Source organism: Podarcis liolepis (assembly GCF_965112155.1).
Source record: "Podarcis liolepis genome assembly, chromosome: 15".
Classification (NCBI taxonomy): Eukaryota; Metazoa; Chordata; class Lepidosauria; order Squamata; family Lacertidae; genus Podarcis; species Podarcis liolepis.
The window spans coordinates 38,814,969-38,838,078 of NC_139566.1; the positions used below are offsets into that span (position 1 = coordinate 38,814,969).

Below are 23,110 nucleotides of genomic sequence, written 5' to 3' on the forward strand. Positions count from 1 at the left end.
GGAGGTCGCTTCTGTGCTGCTAACTCAACTGTTTGGCTTCACCACCAGAGTTGCACCCCATTGACTCTTGAGACAGATGGATGCCAGCAGCAGCAACAACATTTGTATGCATTGCTACATGTGGTGTTTGACCATAGTAGGGAGGGAAACAGCTTGAAAATGAGAGCTTGGAGATTTGGGAACAGCCAGGCTGCCTTTGCAATTACTAGAGGTTCTTTGGGTCATCCTGATATAAGAATTAGAGACCCCAGATGTATATTTTTATTATTTTAATAATGTTTCAATTTAATTGCATTTAACCTTTCAGAATGTATTAGGCTTGATTTTTGTGTGCTCTGCATTTGCGAGCCTCTCCCTCCTTTGCTGTATTCAATCTCTCCTTATCTACCCCTGAAAGTGGTACAAATGGTAGGATGTTTTAGCACCAGAGGGTAAGTCAGTTATCCTTGAAGCTATCTGAGACCCTGGAAGAGGATTTTATGATGCACTATCCCTCCCGTTGAAGGCTAGGTTGCCAGGGCAACATCGGACATCCAAGACCTAAAATGGTCAAATAATCTGGGCACATCGGGGCCACTCCAAGGTGATTGTGGGTTTGAAAATACAAGTATGGAGCCATGGGTGTTTTACTTCTCATGACCTGTAACATTTCCTGACATATGTGAGGATGTTTTATGACTCTTTGTTTGAACTGCTATATAAGCTTTTGTTCTGAAGTGCCTTGGGGCAGACTTTCTCCACTGGCAGGTTGAGTTGAGTGAGCTCTGTCCTATTGCAACAGCTATAACAAGCGCTGGGTTCCTAAATCTGGAAGCTGGACTTGAAAATGGTTTCCTTGGTTCTGTGGTTTATTCAAAAGGTGGTTGTTCCTCACCTGGGTAACAAACAAGGTGCTGTCGAGGTGAATTCTTACCACAATCCTCTACAGCCAACTGCTCATACAATTCATACTTCAAGATTGGAAGGCTAATCAACCATTATCCATTACTCAACGGTCTGAAAATCTCACTGCCCTTCTGACATTTGAATGTGTATCTTATAATCAGCAATCTCATTTGGATATCGGTTTATACACATGGACTTATTGTATTAAAAATGTTTAAATCAGGACTGAGGGATTCTTCTTATTGTTAAATGTGAGCAGACTTTTTTTCTTTCATATCTGCAGTCATATATACCCTTGATGCAATCATATGTACAACTGCAGGAAGTGTGCTCTTCTGTAGCACTTGATTAATGTGGAAGCATGTGCTGATAATGTAGAGAGGGGAGAAATATGCAACTGAACTTAAGGAACTGGAAGCTGAGGCCCCCTGTAAACGTTCCGGTTTTGTTTGTTTGTTTGTTTTGTTTTTAATCTGTTATTGCAGAATTCAGAAAGAGCAGAATTCTGCACCACAATTCAAGAAGGACACTGACAAACTGGAACGTGTCCAGAGGAGGGCAACCAAAATGGTCAAAGGCCTGGAAACGATGCCTTATGAGGAACGGCTAAGGGAGCTGGGCATGTTTAGCCTGGAGAAGAGAAGGTTAAGGGGTGATATGATAGCCATGTTCAAATATATAAAAGGATGTCACATAGAGGAGGGAGAAAGGTTGTTTTCTGCTGCTCCAGAGAAGCGGACACGGAGCAATGGATCCAAACTACAAGAAAGAAGATTCCACCTAAACATTAGGAAGAACTTCCTGACAGTAAGAGCTGTTCGACAGTGGAATTTGCTGCCCAGGAGTGTGGTGGAGTCTCCTCCTTTGGAGGTCTTTAAGCAGAGGCTTGACAACCATATGTCAGGAGTGCTCTGATGGTGTTTCCTGCTTGGCAGGGGGTTGGACTCGATGGCCCTTGTGGTCTCTTCCAACTCTATGATTCTATGATTCTATGATTCAGAAGCCACAGCAGAAGGAAACCACCAAACATTAAAGGAATGAATGAAGGAATCAATTCATCCATAGTGTGAATGTCCAATGCCCCTCCATCCCTCTCTAAATGTAGGCTCTGAACAACATCTGCCCCTCCCCAATGTCTGGGTGATTTCCACATCATGATATATCACCATCTAAACATTATGGTGCTGGAGGAGACTCTTGAAAGTTCCCATGGACAGCAAGAAAATCAAACCTATCCATTCTTAAGGAAAACAACCCCCAGTGCTCACTGGAAGGACAGATCCTGAAGCTGAGGCTCCAATACTTTGTACTTTGGCCACCACATGAGAAGAGAAGACTCCCTGGAAAAGACCCTGATGTTGAGAAAGATTGAGGGCACAAGGGGAAGGGGACAACAGAGGACGAGATGGTTGGACAGTGTTCTCGAAGCTAGCAACATGCGTTTGACCAAACTGCGGGAGGCAGTGAAAGACAGGAATGCCTGGCGTGCTCTGGTCTATGGGGTCACGAAGAGTCGGACACGACTAAACAACTAAACAACAACAGCAAACATTGTGATATATTGATCTATCACAATGTCTGAAATAAGGATGGAGCTATGTAGAGGCATTGGCTATTTTCATGGTTCTCCCCACATTGTGATTTTTGCATAGCACACGCACTCACACACCATGATTTGCAATATATGGCCAGGTCAAAAATTATGATACTGATATCACAATATGGACTTCAAACTGGCTTTGGGAGATTTTTTGATATATTGCCCAGCCCTATAGCTGTGGAGAAACAGGAAAACATTCATGAAATTGACCTGTGAAATTGAGGGAAAGCAGTATCAAGACAGACTAGATTGCTGCCATGTGGTCTCTGCAGGGCTGACCTTCGGCCTGATCCAGAAGCTCCAGGTAGTGCAGAATGCAGTGGCTAGACAGCTGATGGGGAGCAGGTGGCAGGTGGCACCTCTGCTAAAACATACATGCTGACAATGTATATGCTATTGTGCCAGGTTACCAAAAAAATCCCTGGACAGCTCAGGTCTAGGCTTCCTTAAGGATAACCTGAAGCCTTATACGCCAGCTCTGTCACCGAGATCTTTCAAAGGACCATTGTTAGTTGCCCCCATGTTGCAATGGCCCAACTGGCCACCACTAGGAGATGGGCATTTTTGACGTTGTTCCCATGCTGTGAGATATTCTTCCTGCTGAGCTTTGGCAGCCATCTTGGCTTTTGACTTTGAGCTGTCTTTTGAAGACCTTTTTAGTCCAACAGGCCTTTGCAGCTCTTGATGATGACACTGATGAAGATTTCATTTTACATATATAACTTTAATGTTCACTTGTACTGTTTTGAATTGTGTTTATGTTTTAGCACTGATATTATCATGCTTATTTATTTCAAAATTTTGCTGAGGGGTGCGTGAAATGGACAAATCAAAGCAACCCCTTTCGATGGGAGTGAAATGACTGAAGATTGTCACCTAGTCATTTCAAGCCAGACCTGGGCAGGTTGTGGGACACAATGAAAGTGTTGTCACCTTGAAATCTGTGCTGGTGACCTCACACTCTGTATGAAACTCTGTGCAAAGGTTTGGCTGGCGCAGGCTGAATTTCCAGCAACAAATAGCTCTGACCAGTAGGAATTGCCTGCCAATCATCAAGATCGCTAGCAGCTTCCCAATCAAGGTAAAGAATAACCAAGAGGCAGGTTTGTTAACAGTGTAATTCGAAACAGAAAGGATTGTGATAATTTGCCTTCATTTTCATTTTCTTGCAGTAGCCTTTCATGCCTATTACAATGTATGCCACTGTTCTGGAGGCAAATTGCTCTAACTAAGCACACAATTAACAGCCTAAGGCTTGATCCTCTGATGGAAAAATAGGAGTAACTCTGGAAAACTGCCAAGGTTTAAATTCAAGTAAGCAGAGCAGAGAATCCCACCCAGTATTTCCATATTTATATCAAATTTGACACTTCATAACTACCGTTTCGTGTTGTTATCTACATAGGGGTGTCTTTTCTATAAATATGGAAATAAAGTGTTTATCACTAGCTCCCCAAATCACATTACAATTCCTGCTAAGGGCAGCTCCTTGGATGAGTGCTTCTTTCTTTGCCTGTGCCTTCATGAGAGATTCCGCTTGAATCCCAACAAGTCTTGCTTATTGCAAGCTGATGGGCCAACAGAGCACATTCACCAAATGCTCTCACATTAAATAGCTTTAATACTCTTTTGGGGGGACAGAGGGAGAGCAGGTGTGGGGGACTCCCTGGTTCTGAATGGGGCAACTGTGCCCCTGAAGGACCAGGTGCGCAGCCTGGGAGTCATTTTGGACTCGCAGCTGTCCATGGAGGCGCAGGTCAACTCTGTGTCCAGGGCAGCTGTCTACCAGCTCCATCTGGTACGCCAGCTGAGACCCTACATGCCTGAACACTGTCTCACCAGAGTGGCACATGCTCTGGTTATCTTCCGCTTGGACTACTGCAATGCGCTCTACGTGGGGCTACCTTTGAAGGTGACCTGGAAACTACAACTAATCCAGATTGCGGCAGCTAGACTGATGACTGGGAGTGGACACCGATACCATATAACACCGGTCTTGAAAGAACTACATTGGCTCCCAGTACGTTTCCAAGCACAATTCAGAATGTTGGTGCTGATCATTAAAGCCCTGAATGGCCTCGGTCCAGTATATCTGAAGGAGCGTCTCCACCCCCATCGTTCAGCCCAGACACTGAGATCCAGCGCCGAGGGCCTTCTGGTGGTTCCCTCACTGAGAGAAGTGAGGTTACAAGGAACCAGGCAGAGGGCCTTCTCGGTAGTGGCACCTGCCCTGTGGAATGCCCTCCCATCAGATGTCAAGGAAATAAACAACTATCTGACTTTTAGAAGGGAAGTTTTTAATGTTTGAAGTTGTTCTGTTGGGAGCCGCCCAGAGTGGCTGGGGAAACCCAGCCAGATGGGTAGGTATATAAATAATAAAATTATTATTATTATTATTATTATTATTATTATTATTATTATTATTACGAAGTTCTCAACAGGCCCACAGAGCTCCTGTTCAGCTGAGTAGCCAAAAGGTCGCAGGACATCCAAGCCTATATGAACTTGGAGATAAAGGCCATTTTTTTTAATGAACAGACCAACAAAAAAGTACAGTGGTACCTCGGGTTAAGAACTTAATTCATTCAGGAGGTCCATTCTTAACCTGAAACTGTTCTTAACCCCGAAGAACCACTTTAGCTAATGGGGCCTCCCACTGCTGCCACGCCGCCTCCGCCGCACGATTTCTGTTCTCATCCTGAAGCAAAGTTCTTAACCCGGGGTACTATTTCTGGATTAGCGGAGTCTGTAACCTGAAGCGTCTGTAACCCGAGGTACCACTGTACTGGCATCGGACCCATGGATTCCACAAGACAGCTCAGGTGCAGTCTGCAAGTGCTAGTTAAAGAGGTCTCAGCGGCAGAGCAAGGCGATCTGGTTCCTTGGTCGGCATGTGTTCCCTGGGCTCAGGGGCGGGGCCAGCTGCCTGCAGGGGCGGGGCCAGCCAGGGCAGGGTGCTCCATAGGGCCCCTGAGGAGTCTGCCTGCCTCCTGCCATCAGTCAACTACCCTACAGCTGAGGGGGAGGCAGCAGGCGGACCGTTTGGGGCAGTGCAGATCCTGTGGGCACGCAAGTCACCAGGTCACTCCCAGGAGTGACGCGTGGCTCGGGCGAGCTGCAGGCCCCCCATGATGAGTGCCACCTGGCATTTTGTCACCCCCCTCAGTGGTCCACACAAACACGTCAGAACCACACAATCACATCTCAGCCACTCTCTTTCCTTCCCATACATTAGAAAGAACTTTCTGGTGGTAAGAGCTACAGTGGTGCCCCGCAAGACGAATGCCTCGCAAGACGGAAAACTCGCTAGACGAAAGAGTTTTCCGTTTTGGAGGTGCTTCACAAAACGAATCTCCTATGGGCTTGCTTCGCAAGACGAAAATGTCTTGTGAGTTCCTGCGGGTATTTTCCCCTCCCCCCTTTTTCTAAGCCGCTAAGCCACTTATCAGCTGATCCGATAAGCCGATAAGACGCTAAAAGCCGCTAATAGCGCTAATCCGCTAATCCGTCAATGGGCTTGCTTCGCAAGACGAAAAAACCGCTAGACGAAGAGAATCACAGAACGGATTCTTTTCGTCTTGCGAGGCACCACTGTATTTGACAGTGGAATGACTGCCAGGCTCTCCATCAGTGGAGATTTTTAAAAGAGAGATTGGATAGCCTTCTGTCAGAGATTATTTAGCTGTGAATCCTGCACTGCAGAGGGTTGGTCTAGACCATAGGTAGGCAAACTAAGGCCCAGGGGTAGCTTCGAGAACACTGTCCAGCCATCTCATCCTCTGTCGTCCCCTTCTCCTTGTGCCCGCCATCTTTCCCAACATCAGAATGGAGAGGTTTGATCTTCTTACAGTCCATGGGACTCTCAAGAGTCTCCTCCAGCACCAGCATTCAAAAGCATCAATTGCAAGTCTACAATTCTCTAATTCCTCCTGCCACATTCACCCCCCCCCCCATTGAAAAAAGGAATGTGCTGGAGAAATAAGCGAAGAATAGATTGCAAGGAAATAACTTGCCATCTAAATAGCTTCCCGGATTCAGGAAATTAAAGTAATTTAGACCAAACCCAGCCAAGTGTTACAAATATATATGCAGGATATAATTAAAAGAGGTTTAAGAAATTAATAACCTTTTATGAAACTCTCAACACCTGAGAGCGTACAGTCCAGTAAGTCTGAAATGGAATACACACACTTTCTCTCTATATATATATCTGACGATCCATATTTCCAGGGCAATATCGGCTCAGCAGGTAGAAAAGTTAAAATTACTCACGACAGAACCGCAAACGTGACCAATGTGATCATCAGGCAGAAGATGGAGATGGAGCAGCCGATGTAACTGATGGAGGACAGCGCCACCTTGTGTCCCGCTGAGAGCTGTGCGCCGGGGAAAAGAGAAAGGACGCCTATTGTTAATCAATTGGATTAGGCCAGCAAGGAACAGTTTATCAACAGCTTTAGCCAAATGGAAAAAAATGTCATAATGACATTAGCAGGGCTATTCAGAAAACTGGGCCATATCAAACAAGCAGAAATATTCACACAATGAGATTTAAAAATAAACAAACACCCTTAATAAATAAGAGCATTTGAATTTGCAGAAAGCAGTACTGATTTCCGTCCGCCCCTGACCTGTTTTGCCCTGATGCACAAGACCTTAGAGCCAAAATGTTTGGTTGTGGCCAAGGCTGGATTTAGGTTTTGTTTGTTTGTTTGTTTTTGAATATTTTATTAGTTGAATATAAGAACAACATATAATCAAATACAAGCAATCAAATACAGTTTTCCCCTAACATCCCCCCCCCCAAAAAAAACCACAAGAAATTTCACCTAGAATCATAGAATCATAGAGTTAGTTGGGATCTTGAGGATCATCTGAAAGCAAGATGAGCACCACACCCCATAGTTAACTTAACCATCCAGGGGTCCTTTACCTTTACCATTCCCATGCCATTGTCCCTTACAGGAAACAAGCCTCCAACCTTGGCACCACACTCGAATCAGCTGAGCTGATCCGTTGAGTTTGCTTTTAGAGAGAGGGGTGGGGGTTTTTTTAAGGCCAGGATAGATTCATGGGAAATGAGTCTGCCCATGTTAGCCAAGTGGAACCTTCATACGCAGAAGCAATAAAGCACTGGATACCAGATACAAGGAACAGATAGATAGATAGATAGATAGATGATAGATAGATAGATAGATAGATAGATTTATTATGGCCATTGGCCCATATCGGCAACAATACATCAGAATTTATCCATAAACAATACAATTTAAACAGTTCCAAGTTAAAACACCCATATAAAACCAATTTTACTTCAGTTAAGTAAACACTATACACAATAAGCTCCGCAATTCAGATCCATCAGATTTTGGGGGGTATGCGTCTTAGTTCTGGCACTTATTGATGGTTCTTAAGTTTAGCTAAGCTGTCAGAGACATACAGTGATCCATTTCTCCTCTTTTGAAATAAAACATTAATCAGGTATCTAGCGACTGCAAGGGATCTACTTGTATCTTCGTCGTTTAATAAGTATGTTATTTGGGCTTCCTGAGGACCGTCAGCAATTCTCGATAAATATGGGGCCAGAAACTTGGACCGTGCAGCCGAATGTAATGGACAACAGAAGATTATATGATATAATACAAGGAACAGGCAACAGGATATGATGCCCCATGTCCTATTCATGGACAGATGATTTTTTTAATTAAAGATTTTCTTGTTTTAAAGAAGTATGTGTAATGTCTCTCGTATTTTTTTCCATGTAACATTTTTGCAAATCAGTTTCATTTGTTGAGACATTAGGAAGAAAAGGGGTGGAGGCCCTACTAAACGTCTTCCAAGACAACAATGCCCATTTACACCACAAAGCACTCATAACCCACCTACTTTCAGCAGCCAGAAACACCATAACCAGACACTGGAGAGACCTGTCAGGAGTAAGCATGGACCAATGGTACCAAATAGTATGGGAAACAGCCCTACTCAAAAAATTAACCAATAAACTGAAACTGACACGGGGACAAACGGACAGAGGATTTGCATGTTCTCCATGAGACTTGGTGAATGTGTGCAATGTCTGGCTGTTATACCCATTAACCGCTCAGCTTCCATTACACCTAACGTATACACACAGTTTGGTCATCAAGTGTTAGTTGCTGAACTTACACCTCAAACAAAAGTAGATTTTTTTTCTTTTTTTAAAAAAAAAGTTTTGCATGGAAAGAGCTGAAATCTTCTGTTATATTTATGAGGCTTTTTTAAAAAAAAACGAGAGAGAGAAAAAGGATTTTTTTTCCATATTCATAATTCAGTCTGTTGAGAGTTATCAGAAGAGGGGTCTGTGCTATTGGCTCTCAATTATTTAAAGAGGTGTTTTAAATTTTTCATGCTAAGTTTCCTTTTATTTTTAAATGATATAAGGAAAACGGATATAAGGAACTGATAGGAAAACTGTGTTAATAATTAAAAGAATCGTTAAGCACTTGTTTATCTAAGAAAAAGCGAGGTCATTCATTCTTTACTGATTTACGGGCCAACACAACAACAACATGGAAAATGAAGAAGAAGCTCAAGGGTGGAATATTAGCTCCAACAATAATAACTAGAGACAATGTTTATAATTAGAAATTACTGCAAGAATCATTAATAGGTAATAGGCCTTTAGAGGGGAGAAATTAAATTCTAGATGATCACTGCCGTGTAAGGTTTCAAACAGGTTTGAGTCAATAACTCTAGGTCTGGTTGATGTGATGCTATGTATAGCAATTACAATGGTACCTCAGTTTTCGAATGTTTCCACTGATGAACATTTTGGTTTTCGAATGCCAAAAACCCAAAAGTAAATGCTTCCATTTTTTTAACACATCTCACAAGTCGAATGGCTTCTGCTGAGTGTTTCTCAATTTTCTCAATTAAGTTTGCAGGCCGCCCTTTGCACCTCAGTTTTGGAACTCGAACAGTCTTCCGGAACAGATTATGTTCAAAAACCGAGGTAGCACTGTACCCACTTGCTATATCAGCGGCAGGGAACCTCTTTCAGCCTAAGGGGCAACCATTCAGGGGATGTGTACCACTGATGGGTGGAGCCAGACACAAAAGTGGGTGGAGCAATTAATGCAAATGTCATTTCATGCGGTAGGCCAGGTACAATGCAAGTTCACTTCACTCTTTCTCTCCCTCTATCCTCCACCCAAACAACCAAAGGGCTACTGTATCAGAGTTCAAGATGATATGCCAGCCAGGCAAAAACACTCGAGGTGTGGAGCAAGGGCTAGTGAGGGCTCTGGCCTCAGGAGAAAACTGAGCTCCAGATAGAAATACCCGGAGGGCCGCATTCAGCCTCTGGACTTGAGGTTCCCCTTGTTAGAATTCCTGCCCCATGATTGCAGTCATGGGATTTTTGTCTATCACATGATGGTGTATGTTTTGACTTCACAGAGTGGGAAGTAACGGAGACAGGATGTTTGTGTTACTGTGTTCCGTGAAGTGGGACTATTGTCCTTTGTTCTTTCTCTTTGCTGTCTGATGCTAGAGAGAGAGGGAGCCATGTTGCAGTGCTCCGTGTGTGTTTATATGTAAATAAAGTAGATTAGCCAAAATGCTGAGGTCTGTTACGCAAGCTGCGAAGACTCTGCGGATCCCTAAGTGTGTCAATGTCTGTTGGCACTGGTCACTGTGATGTTCAGGCTGAAGAAGGCTTTTGAAGCTCCCAAATGAATGACCAGGAGGGAGAGAACATGCCAGTCGGGCATGTGACTCTACCAGGGTCCTACTCGAGTGTAGGACGAGCTCATGAAACCCCTCCCATGTGTGCAATAATCATTTTGCAAGCACAACCGCCAGGGAGATGCCTCAAGACTTTCCACATGTGCTGCATCAGTAGGATTTTGGGTATCACATGGCAAGACAGAAGAGCAAGCCCACATCTCCCAAGACCACATCCACAGCATGTTCACACTCCTGTCTAAGCAACATCTATGCTGTCTTGGTCATGTCCACAGAACGGAAGGATCCCCAAAGACATGCTCTGCGAGGAAATGGCTTCAGGCACCAGGCCTGTTGGCAGACCAACTCTGTGTTACAAAGATGACTGCAAACGTGACATGAAGGCTGGCAACAACAACCCTGTCATGTGGGAATCCCTTGCAGATGACCGCAGTGTCTGGAGACAGACAGTCCGGCCATGCATCCATAGCAGTGACCAGAGGAGGAATGACCACTGGGAGGAGCGCAGAGAGAAGAAACGCCATGGTGCATCTACAGCAACACAACTGGACGCCTTCCTCTGCCCCAGCTGCAACAAAACATGTCTCTCCCTTATCAGTCTCTACAGCCACAGCAGCCGCTGTAATCTCCCAACAGTTTAACTTCACCCACAAAGGCGCACTCCTCCATTTTCTCCCGAGACGGACGAATGCCATCAGTATTATCTAGACTAAAATGGACAAGCTGTGGTTTGTTAGTGTATCAGATGTTAAAATCCTTAAACATAAGGACAGTTGTAGTGGATCAGATGGGAGGTCCAGGTAGTCCACAAGCATCCATAGCGGTGAACCAAATGCCTCTAGCCAGCCTGCAAGTCAGGCTTGAAGGGAACGGCCCTGATATCAGCAACTGCCTCTGAATCTGGAAGGAGGCAAGCCCTGCCTCGACTTGGAGTCACTGACAGCCTAATGCCTCATGGATTTCCCTAATCTACTTTTAATACCAGCCACGCTGCCGGCCATCACCACATCCTGCGGCAGAGAATTCCACAGATTAAACTGCGCACTGTATGAACAAATAGTTCCTCTTGTTTGTTCTGAATCTCTTGCCAATCACTGTCATGGGATTACCCTGGAGCTCTAGAGCTTTGTGGGAGAAAAGCTCCTCTCTGTTGACTTTCTCTGTACCAGACATAATTTTATAAATCTTTATTGGGTCCCCATTTCCTTTGTAAACTAAACTATACTCCAAAATCAAAACCTTTTCCTCATATGGGGAGCTGCTCTGCATTTTCTGGTCCTTTGGGCCCCCCCCTTTTCTGCTTTGCAATATTGTTTTTGAGATGTGGCAACCATCACAGTACACAGTATTCCTTCTGAGCTGGGGGAAGGTGAATGGATGCTGTGTCGAATGCAGTCGTGCTTGTCCATTCTGGCGCATGAACACTAAGGTCACCCTCAGACTGTCAGTAGTTTGCGGAAGGGATTCAAGGGCACACCAGGAATCTAGTTTGGGGTGAGTAAAATGGACCAAAGCTCTCTACCAGCCTGGCATAACAAATCCACTTTTAAAAAGAAACATGATTATTTGTAGCTAGGAAAGTGCACTGGAAAGTTGAGGATGACTGGATAATGAATGGGAAAATATACAAACATCACACAAGCAAATCAGGTTGAATGCCCATTGACATATATCCTACCCAGGAAAAAAAATATCAAAATGAATCTACCATCATACCTTGGATTCCGAACGCTTTGCGAGTCAAACGTTTTGGCTCCCGAAAACCGAAAACCCAGAAGTGGGTGTTCTGGTTTGCTAATGTTCTTTGGAACCCGAATGTCCAACGTGACTTCTGCGGCTTCCGATTGGCTGCAGGAGCTTCCTGCAGCCAATAGGAAGCCACACCTTGGTTTCCAAATGTTTTGGAATTCAAACAGACTTCCAGAACAGATTCCGTTCGACTTCCAAGGTACCACTGTACTATATTTTGGGAAATTGTTTGTCTGTCCATCCGCTTGTTTTCTATCGCTTCAGATGCCTCTCAAGATATTGTCACCCAACTGAGCACGAAGGTTCGCCTGGTGAGTGTGGCTCAGTGGCGTAGCGTGGGGGGTGCAGGGGGGCCGGCCGCACCGGGCGCAACATCTGGGGGGGCGCGCTCGCACTCGCAGCTCTCTGCCCCTACCTGGCTCACTCACTCTCTCTCACTGCAGTGCTGGCTGTGTGAATCCGATCCGAGCCGCCGGGTCGCCGCCCACTGTGGAGGGGGGGTGCCAGGCGTGCGGTGCGGAGAGAGAGCGAGGGACTATCTGGGGGAGGGACAGTGCAGCGGCCGCCCAGCGCAGCGCTGAGCGCGGGAGAGAACCACACCAGACCAGACCAGGCAGCAGCAAGAAGAAGCTGGCTTCGGCGGCAGGTTAGGGGTTAGGGGGCGCAAATTACTTGCCTTGCCCCCTGACAACCCACGCTATGCCGCTGGTGTGGCTGTCTTTGTCAAGGTTTGGACGCTGGCTGCCATTTTGAACCAAGATGAGGGACTGAAACAGGATTTTGGCGTGACTTCACCTGGTTTTTAGCGTGATTGTCCAAAATTGCAAATTGCACTATGTTTAAAAAAATGCTTTTTGTTTGTTTATTTCTTTAAAAATGCCAGATAGCACTGAGCAACGTGGGAACCAGGGTGAACCTCCTTCTTCTGATCAGAGGGCCTGTAGTGGAGGAGGCAGTCTTTAAGATACAGAATAATAGAATTGCAGAGTTGAAAAGGGTCCCTCAAGGGTCTTTTAGTCCAAATGCCTGCAATGCAGCTATCACAGCTATGCCAGGAGCCTAAATCATTTAGAGCTTTAAACACTTTGAATTCAGCCTGGATATGAACAGACAACAAATGCAGTTGTTTTAAAATAGGGGTTATGTGAGCTTCAACTGGGACCCTCAGCTGATTATCTAGTCACTGCATTTTGGACCAAGTGAAGTTTCTGCGTCATCTTCAACGGCAGCCCCAAACAGCACTCATTGCAATATAACCCCCTGGAAACAAATCAGAACAAATGCTCAGGTAAGACTGCACATTTTCTAACCTCCATGTAAGCTGAATGCTCATTAAGAAAGTCATTTGGAGGAGTCCTAAGGCCTCTTGCAAATTCTTTGGGAGAAAAAGTAACCCCAGGCAGCCAAGAGTAAATCCGTCAATTTTGCTTTAGGATTTTTTGTTGTTCCTGTTTTAGTAAAACAGTTTATCTGTATTTAAAGACTAGTAAAAATATTGTTTCTCATTTTTCCAGTCTTAAATTCGGTGTTCCACATAAGTTAGCATTTAAAAAAAAAAAAAGCCTCAGGAGAATTCAGCAGCATTTTAGTGCAAATTTCCTGTAATATACAAATGTTTGTATGCAATCTTATCTAATATACACATTTTTGCCAATGCAATTTCCCTAAAGTAATGCATTTTTAGGTTAACTGTCACTATGCATTTTTATGGATCCTTTACCCCAGTATATTCTTTTTTGTATGCATTACTTGGTTGGAGAATAGGTAAAGGTAAAGGGACCCCTGACCATTAGATCCAGTCGTGACCGACTCTGGGGTTGCGGCACTCATCTCGTTTTATTGGCCGAGGGAGCCAGCGTACAGCTTCTGGGTCATGTGGCCAGCATGACTAAGCCGCTTCTGGCGAACCAAAGTAGCACACGGAAACGCCGTTTACCTTCCCGCCAGAGCGGTACCTATTTATCTACTTGCACTTTGACGTGCTTTTGAACTGCTAGGTTGGCAGGAGCAGGGACTGAGCAACAGGAGCTCACCCCGTAGCGGGGATTTGAACCGTCAACCTTCTGATCGGCAAGCCCTAGGCTCTGTGGTTTAACCCACAGCGCCACCCGCGTCCCCTGGTTGGAGAATAGAGTGACTAAATTTCCACAGGGGGCTGTATTTTGGAAAGAGAGGATCGGGTAGGTTTTCCTGGAACTGAATCAAATTTCTCCCTGCAACTGTAGCCTGTAACCTCCTTCCAAGCTTTCTTGGTTCAAGCAGCCCAACTATGAGAGGTGTCAAAAACCAAACTTCCTTCCTGAATAGTCTCTCTATAAGTCTATGATCTATAACGAAACCCTGTACACTTGGCTGAGGAGGCAGACTTCCCTGGAGGAGAAAGGCAGGAAGGCTCCTCAGCTGGGTGGTTTTCTGGATCAGCTGTTTGCTGAGTTTTTACCTGTCAATAAACCATAGAGAAACAAGCACAAAATTGTGGGGTAGGGGAGAAAGTGTCAGTTTCCCGGGGATTTTCCATCACCAAGTGTCAGAAACATTGAATTGTAGTAGACGAGCAATGAAAAACTTATCTGGAGGTTTTGCAGACCCAGGATGGCAAGCTATGAACCTTGGGCTCAGAAATTCTATCTAAAGCTGCATGCATTTTTAAATGGACTATTTCTATTTTCACAGCTCTGACCATAATTAATAGAAATACAAGTCCAATTCAGTTTCCTCTTCTTCTTTTTAAGGCAGAGCTGTGAATTGAAAGATCCCCCCCCCTATATATGTCTAAGCCATTTACAGTGGTACCTCGCAAGACGAATGCCTCACAAGACGAAAAACACGCAAGACGAAAGAGTTTTCCGTTTTTTGAGTCGTTCCGCAAGACGAATTTCCCTATGGGCTTGCTTCGCAAGACGAAACGTCTTGCGAGTTCTTGCGAGTTTGTTTCCTTTTTCTTAAAGCCACTAAGCCGCTAATAGCCGCTAAGCCGCTAATAGCCGCTAATCCGCTAATCCGCTAATCCGTCAATGGGCTTGCTTCGCAAGACGAAAAAACCGCAAGACGAAGAGACTCACGGAATGGATTAATTTCGTCTTGCGAGGCACCACTGTACAACTTGCCTTTCTGAGGATCAAAGCAGTGCATGAACCACAAATCCATTAAACCAACATAAACACAGAACAGTTAAAGGGTGTATGTATCTGCTATATACATTTGGGGAAATGGTTTCTCTGTCTACTTGTTTGTTCTCTATGCGTCCAGATACCTCTTGAGATATTGTCATCAAACTCAATGCAAGGGTGGTGGTTTTCATTGACCACCATTCTGAATCAAGATGGCAAACCAAAACGTCACTTTGGCATGATTTTGCCCATTTTTTTGGCCTAGGTTTGGCTACCTTTTGAGTTATGGTTGCCAAACTTTGCATGAAGGTTCCTGCGGTGGTCGTGACAGTCTTTGGCAGTGTTTGAACACAAGACATCATTTTAAATCCAGACAACAGAACAAATTGTGACTTTGGCATAATGGGTCCAAACTGCACCAATTTCATTCTCAATATGAGGATTTCTGAGGTGCCAGCAGTGGGTTTTTTGGGGAGGGGGCACTGGTGGCCATTTTGAATCAAGGTAATGGACTGAAACAAGACTTTGGTGTGACTTCATCCAATCTTTAGTGCAGTGGGCCCAAACTCTACTGAATTGGATGCCTCTGAAGATATTGTCACTCCATTTGGCAGGACATTGTCAAATTTGGCACGATGGCTCCAGCATATGCCAATGTGGATGCCTCTGGATATATCCTTGCCCAGCCTGGCACAATTGTTCCCATTGGGGAGCCAGCCTTCTATATCTATGTTTTTATGGTTCTTTATCTATGTTGCTGAACACCATGCTGAAAACAAGGTAGTGGACCAAAATGTGACCGCCCAATTTTACATTAAGTATCCCAATATATATATACCGTATCTTTCTGTGTATAAGATGAGGTTTTTTGATTATTATTTTTAAAAATGTTTAAAATGAGGGGTCGTCTTATACACAGTGCAGGGGGGGACACGTGTGATTGGTGGCAGCCACAAGCAGGTGATTGTCAGCGGTGATCGGGCAGGTGATTGGTGGCTGTGGCAAGGCCTGCTGGCGATTGGCTGTGGTGGTGGCAATTGGGCAGGCAGCTGGCGGCAGCTGGCAGCAGCTGGCAGCAAGAGGGCAGATGATGGAGGGCTTTGGCGAGGCAATCCCCCTAAAAAAAAGCTTAACAACTCTGGACAATCTCCCCCCATTTCCTTAATTTGGGGTCTCCAAAAATAAGTGTGTCACATACACCGGGGCGTGTTATACATGGAAAAATATGGTATATATCAGGCTTCCTCAGCCTTGGCCCTCCACATGTTTTTGGCCTACAACTCCCATGATCCCTAGCTAGCAGGACCAGTGGTCAGGGATGATGGGAATTGTAGTCTCAAAACATCTGAGGTTGAGGAAGCCTGGTATATATAAACAAATCTATTAAAATACAGATAGTAAAAATAGCATATCACTGTTTAAAAGCCCTTTCCTTACAAGCCTAGGTCTAAGACATATGAGGTTAAAATGAGATTATCAGAAGCCTGAATCCTACATCTTTAATGGAAATGCAAAGAGCAGCAGCAACAAACAAACAAAAACTATGGATAGCTTGTTTGGAAGGAAAAGACATGCCCATATTTGTGTTGGATGAGCATCGCTGAGCAGCAGGCTGCCCAGCTGGAAAAAAAGAACCTTTATGATTAATTCTGATTTAATTCTAGTCACATTTGTTGTGGTGTTTCTCTCCCGCCCGCCCCCCCAACTCCGATGATTTGTGGGGGATTTATTTATTTATAAAATAAATATTTACATACCCTTGAAGTCCTAATAAAATATTAAGGTGGCATACAACAATATATGCAAGTCGGGTGTCACTTAAAAAGCCATAAAGGCAACGCAACATAATCATTCGATTGGCCAATCAAGTTTGAGCAACGTGAAGATTCCCATCAGCATAAAAGGGTCTTCAAGGAATGCCTGAAAGTCAAGCACTCGAGGGTGACAGATTCTGCTGGCGACAGATTCCACAGTAGGGGACCAGCAATACAATATGCCTGACTTTGAGGTGAAGCCAGCCAGGCCTCTGTGAAATTGGGGACAACAAAGAGTTGTGGCTACAGATGGAAGGATGGGTCTCTTTCAGTTCTCCAAGTGGTCCTTCTCCTCCTGTCTGGCCAGCATGAGCAGAACACACTGGCAGAAAAAAAGACTTCTCTGTCGGGATGCTGAAGATCTTGAGGGGGAGAAATGAGAAATTGGTCTAAGGGCCACATTCTTGTATGGGCAACCATCTTGGGGCCACCTGCCAATGGGTCCTGGAGTCAGAGGTGGGCAGGGGCAAGGGCAGGGGCAAAAGTGGGCAGAGAAATGGATGTACCATAGGCTATATTCCAACTATGAAGAAACCAGAGCTTTCCACATTCACACCCTCTCTCTCTCTCTTTAAATTATTTTATGTATGATTTCCAATTTTATACATTTCAATAATTTTATAACCATTTTAACATTTCAAAACTTGACTTCCTTCCCCCTCTTTCTGCGCTTTCTTAAATTTATTTTTAACATCCTGCATATCCAAATTAACTTAATTTACTCATTTATTCCTTTAGTTTAAATATATGTGCTTATAAAACTTCAGGTTATTACAATAATCCCGCCAATGTTCTTATCTGTTTATAGTTTATTTGTAAATATTCAATAAACCATTTCCATTCTTTTATAAAAAAGTTTGTTATCCTGATTTCTGATTTTTCCGGTAAAGCTTTTAAAGAAGCTTCTGGGTGTGTTTTTTTACAAAAGTTATTTTAAACATCTTTTTCAATTCATTATATATCATTTCCCAGTAAGCTTTAATCATGCTATAAGACCACCACATACAATAAAAAGAACTTTCTTTCTCTTTGCATTTCCAACACTTATTTGATTTGGATTTATACATTTTGGCCAATTTACTCTGTGTTAGGTACCATTTATATATCATTTTCATATAATTTTCTCTGACCATAACATGCTGTAAATTTTATATCCATATTCCATAATCGTTCCCGTGCTTCAATATCTATATTATGACCGACAATATGTTCTGGATGTTGTATGTGATGCCATTAAAAGGTTTTACGAATCATGGGAACTAGCTGACCTGACTGGGAGAATCCGTGACCAGAAGGAGGAGGACTACCAGGAAGAATGGATGAAATTTAAAGAGTATTTAGCTAAATATGTTAATTTAATTGAAAAAGCTTGTAAATACCAGATAGGCCTAGGATTTTAACATGTTAGTGTCAGATTCAAGCCTTATCAGGAGAAACTGGCCACTCTCCAGGCACCCGGCTTGATCTCCTTGTTGACCTCCCTGTCTGCGTTTCCCGGCAGGATACAGGCTAGGTCACTATCGGCGATCCTCCTCAAGCGTGAGAAGAACACACCACTCTTCCCTGCTCCCTGCTTCCCACAGGGAGGGGAAAGAGATAGACAGAAATGTATTTACATGCCTTTATTTCTGTCTTTGCAGCATTGCAGAGAAACGCATCTGCTCTCTTCAGACACCAACAGCAGAGAGACAAACTCCACCTCCTGTACTTCCTGTACAGGTCAAATGACACTCTGAGCTAACATCCGGTGCTCAGCACAGTGAATAGACTGCCCCTTTGTTCTCACGGTACAGTCCCAAACATTCCCATAATGTTTTGCTTTCCAGCCAGCTGCAGCTCGCTGCTGCATTGCTCCTTTTCCGTAACAGTTAAGTGATGAATTAAGAGGATATAATGCTGAATTGAAAAGAAAGATGTTAATGAATAAGTTATTTTTTTAAGAATATTGGTGCTGGAAAACCGTTAAAATGATTTACATTGAAATTCAACTAGGGAGACACGAGGAAGTCACTTAACCAAGTTACTGAAGTTTGTCTCCCATTCCAATAACATCTTATACATTTTAGACAACACTTTTACATCACATTCTCTCCAGTTGTGATAGTCACACCCTCTCTATTATCCATCAAGCAAAGAACCAGGAATGTCACATTCCTCTTTCACCGAGGTATCCCAACCAAGCCGTTCAAATAAGCAAAATAAACACTGCAACCATTGAGACATAGGATCCCAGCCCCTCTGCAGATCCCTAACTAATCTGAGGGGTTTGGCTGCATTTTCTTTTTCTGAATATCAACAAAGAAGTCCTTGGCTGCCCACCACCCTGTTACAATTTTTCAGATGATTGCCACTCAATGATTACTACTTTGGTTTGCTTTGGAAACAGACACCCTGAACACGGATGTAATTAATTTTATGAAGAATGTTCACAGGAGGCGATGGAACCGGCAGTCACGATGTGCTCTGATAAGGCAAGGAGGGACTCCACAAGCCGTTCAGTCAAAAGCCGGACTCTCCCATGGAAGCCACAGTTGGCCTAATTGAAGTTTATCTAAAAGAGAAACATAAAGGAGTCCCCACCCCCACCCCCCACCGCTCACTCTATCGCAGCCAAATACATTTCCTCAGGGCATTCCGCAGCTTTTGACTCCAGATTATTAATTCACTGCCATGATCTGTGCTAAACAAATTTCAGGTTTCAAAGGAAACCTGCTTCTGCAGATGCCCAGCAAGACCCTACTCACTTTAAAAGTTTTTGCCACAACTTTTTTTTAAAAAAAGAAAAGGGTACTTAAATTCTCCAAAAGTTTGTGTCACGTAATTAATTAGCAGGCTCTTCTCCTTATCTTTAAACACCTGGTGTGAAAAAGATGTCATCAAAGGGCAAGCTGGGTTTAAAAAGCTGTTAGAAGGCGCCAGCCATGAATCTTCACAAACTGAGATGGCAACCTTAATTTCTCCAGTAAAGGGCTTTCCCTCAACTATGGAGAGTGCAGGGTTAGTTGACTTTCAGGGCGGAAAACAGAATCATGTCCCTTGGTAAACATGAAACTGTTATGCTGCATCAGGCAAAAGGCCTGTCTAAGTCTAGGATTCTGTTTTCCAGAGTGGCCCAGAATATGCTTGCATCAGGCATCAGGCATTTGTGCCTGCCAAGCACTGATTTCACTCACGGGTCCTCTGTCATGAAACCGGAAGCTGGTGGTGAGCAGGGACAGTCAAAAATGGCCGCCCCCCTTCTCTCTCTCTCTCCTCTCTTTCTTCTACCCATTTCTTTCTCTCTAGCTAGATCTACACAGCTATAAAAAAGCTCTGAATACACTCTGTAGAAAAACATTCTAAAGCACACAAATGAAAATATCATTGTTGCAATTTCAGCTTTACATCACCATCTGGTGTCACAGTGTTATAATGCATTTATAACGCTGTACTTTGACTAATGTAGACGAGTCCTTTCTCTTTCTGCCACCCCCTTCTCTCTGTCTTTCTGCCACTCCTTTCTCTTCTCCCCCTTTTCTCTCTTTCTTTCCTCACCCCTCTCTCATTCACTACCCACTTTTCTCTTTCTGACACTCAATCTCTCTTTATCACCTCTTTCTTTCTTTCTTTCCTTCTTCCTTCCTTCCTTCCTTCCTTCCTTCCTTCCTTCCTTCCTTCCTTCCTTCCTTCCTTCTACCCCTTTTCTCTTTCCTTCTGCCACCCCCACCCCCACAACTGAAGCCTGGGGAGCACACACACCCCAACACCAATGTCACCTCCTTCTCTACCCCCCCCAAGTAAGTTTCTAGAGCCTTGGGTAAAGCGAAGAGGGCAGCATTTCGCAGGATCAAGGTTGACAGAGCCCTGCTCACCAGCATGCAGAGGGCCAAGAGGAGGCGATGCGCTCACCTCGAACCTGTGCTTGAGCATTCAAGAAGCCTGCACACTTTTTGCAACCCCACCTATCTGAAGACTTGAGACGTCTCTGATGCATAGTCCCACAATTATATCCTAAACACTTTACTTTTAGAATGCATAAGGGTAATTCTATGACCCCCTCTTGTGCAAGTGTACCCCTTCTGTTTTTTCATAAGTTACTGTCCTGGTGTCAGGCTCTGGGAATGTGGCTTCCTCTCTCCCTTTGCCCGTGGATAAGCAGGACAAAGCAAAATAGTCCCTTATCATTTAAAGAGATTTTACAGCCAAAAGACGAAGAGTCCATTCTCAAAGCAATGGTGCTCCCAATTAATGTCTACACCCACTCCCCCCCCCAAGTCACCCTCATCACTTCCTTGCCTTGCAACCTGATCTTGCAACCACCGTGCTTTTTGTATAGCCACCTTATCTGCTCTACCTGACCTTGGACTGATAGGCTGGACACTTTCCAGTGAGAGACACTCTGCTAGCTCTCCCTCTTCCGGTTCTTCTTCACTTTGCTGTTCACTCCCCATCTTCTTCCCAACTTTTGTCTTCTGAACTATGCCCCTCTGCAAACCACTGTTCCAAATCTATACAGATCCACTGCGCCTGGGCAGCTTCAGGATCCTGGTCAGGAGCAGGAGGAGGCTCCCACCATTCCTCATCAGAGCTGATACCTGGGCATACCTCTTGAATGGAAAGAGGCATGCTATCCAAAACAATTTAAGAGCAGGCAATACTTTCATATAGCTGAACTGGGAGGGGGTGCAACAGACTAGCCCAATCAAAATTGACGTGGTGAGATGACAGAATGTCAACCTCCAGTAGAGGCTAAAGTGGGAAGTGGGAAGCTATATTATACCAGACCATTTTGCATGGTATTGTTAACTCTAACTGGCAGGGAGCTATGGATGGGCGTATCACTTGCACATGATATTCCTTCAACTTTGTTCCAACCCATTTCTACTATAAAGGTAAAGGGACCCCTGACTGTTAGGTCCAGTCGTGGACGACTCTGGGGTTGCACGCTCATCTCGCTTTACTGGCAGAGGGAGCCAGCGTACAGCTTCCGGGTCATGTGGCCAGCATGACTAAGCTGCTTCTGGCAAACCAGAGCAGTGCACGGAAATGCTGTTTACCTTCCTGCCAGAACAATACCTATTTATCTACTTGCACTTTGGTGTGCTTTCGAACTGTTAGGTTGGCAGGAGCAGGGACTGAGCAACGGGAGCTCACCCCGTCGTGGGGATTCGAACCGCTGACCTTCTGATTGGCAAGCCCTAGGCTCTGTGGTTTTGACCACAGCACCACCCACTACTCTAAAAGCCTACTTTGCCATTGAGCTGCATATAAATTAAAACACTAATCTACCATTAGCCTGCCCCCACCCCTTTAAAAAAAAGCTCCGCATGAAAATTATTATTATTGTTATTATTATTTGCAAGGTTGGAAATGAAAGTTGCTTCCTGGTGATCTGCTTACAGAGCTTTCCTTGTTACAAAAAAAAAAAAAGTATGTTTGGGAAGGGAACGGGTTTGCTGCACAAGAGCTCCAAATCAATATTAAACGCGCAACCTGAATTTGCCAGTGTGTGAATGAATTCCACCCCAAAATAGCAACCGTCTGGAACTACCCAAAATCACTGTTAGTGAACAGGAAAAGGGGGGATTGTTTTCTTCCGAGAAGGGCAAAGAGGAGAGGGAAAAACTGGGAAGTTATTCTCTTGGGGAATGTACTGTAACCTTGTTTTTGCAGTAATTAGCCTAAGTGATTTCTCAGAAGCGCAAGTGACCAAAGCAGAAACTCTGGCAACCAACCAGTGCAAATATATCCATATACATTCACTTCCTTTTAAAACACCTCTTTGCAATGCACTGTGGCCTGTGCATCTCTTACAGCTGCATAATAAGAGGATTTGTCTCTGCTTTGTTTAACGTTCCTTGATGTTATTAATACTCATGAGATCAACTGTTTATGCAAAAGTCTGCTCCAAAAAGTATTGTACAGGGCAGTCGAATAATCTGTCATCTGAATGGGAAATGTCTTCCCAGAAAACAGGTTGCAAGTCCATTGCTGTACAGAAAAGGGAGTGGGGAGAGAGGTAAAGGCACATGAAGGAAGACGAGAGACGCTGACATGGAGGAAACTCAGAGATCCTATTTACAGTGGAGGCAATATTTAGAAGGAAGCTGAGAGTTTTGTCAGAATCATGGCATCATAGACTCTCAGAGTTGGAAGGGAACCCAAAGGTCATTTAGCCAAACACCTGCAATACAGGAATCCCATCTAAAAGGATGTCTGGAGGAGAGGTCTTAACTTATCCAGATTGT

The 23,110-nt window shown here is 44.3% G+C and overlaps 1 protein-coding gene across 3 annotated transcripts in view; it reads right to left on the reverse strand.

Moving 5' to 3' along the window:
* The window catches only part of ADGRD1 (adhesion G protein-coupled receptor D1), a 283,150-nt gene that overhangs the window by 101,775 nt on the left and 158,265 nt on the right, over positions 1 to 23,110 (reverse strand). For all 3 annotated transcript variants that reach the window (XM_083476427.1, XM_083476426.1, XM_083476428.1), the window contains one exon: positions 6,758 to 6,861. In XM_083476427.1, the coding sequence (XP_083332553.1) occupies positions 6,758 to 6,861 (104 nt within the window). The remainder of the gene's footprint in view (positions 1 to 6,757; positions 6,862 to 23,110) is intronic.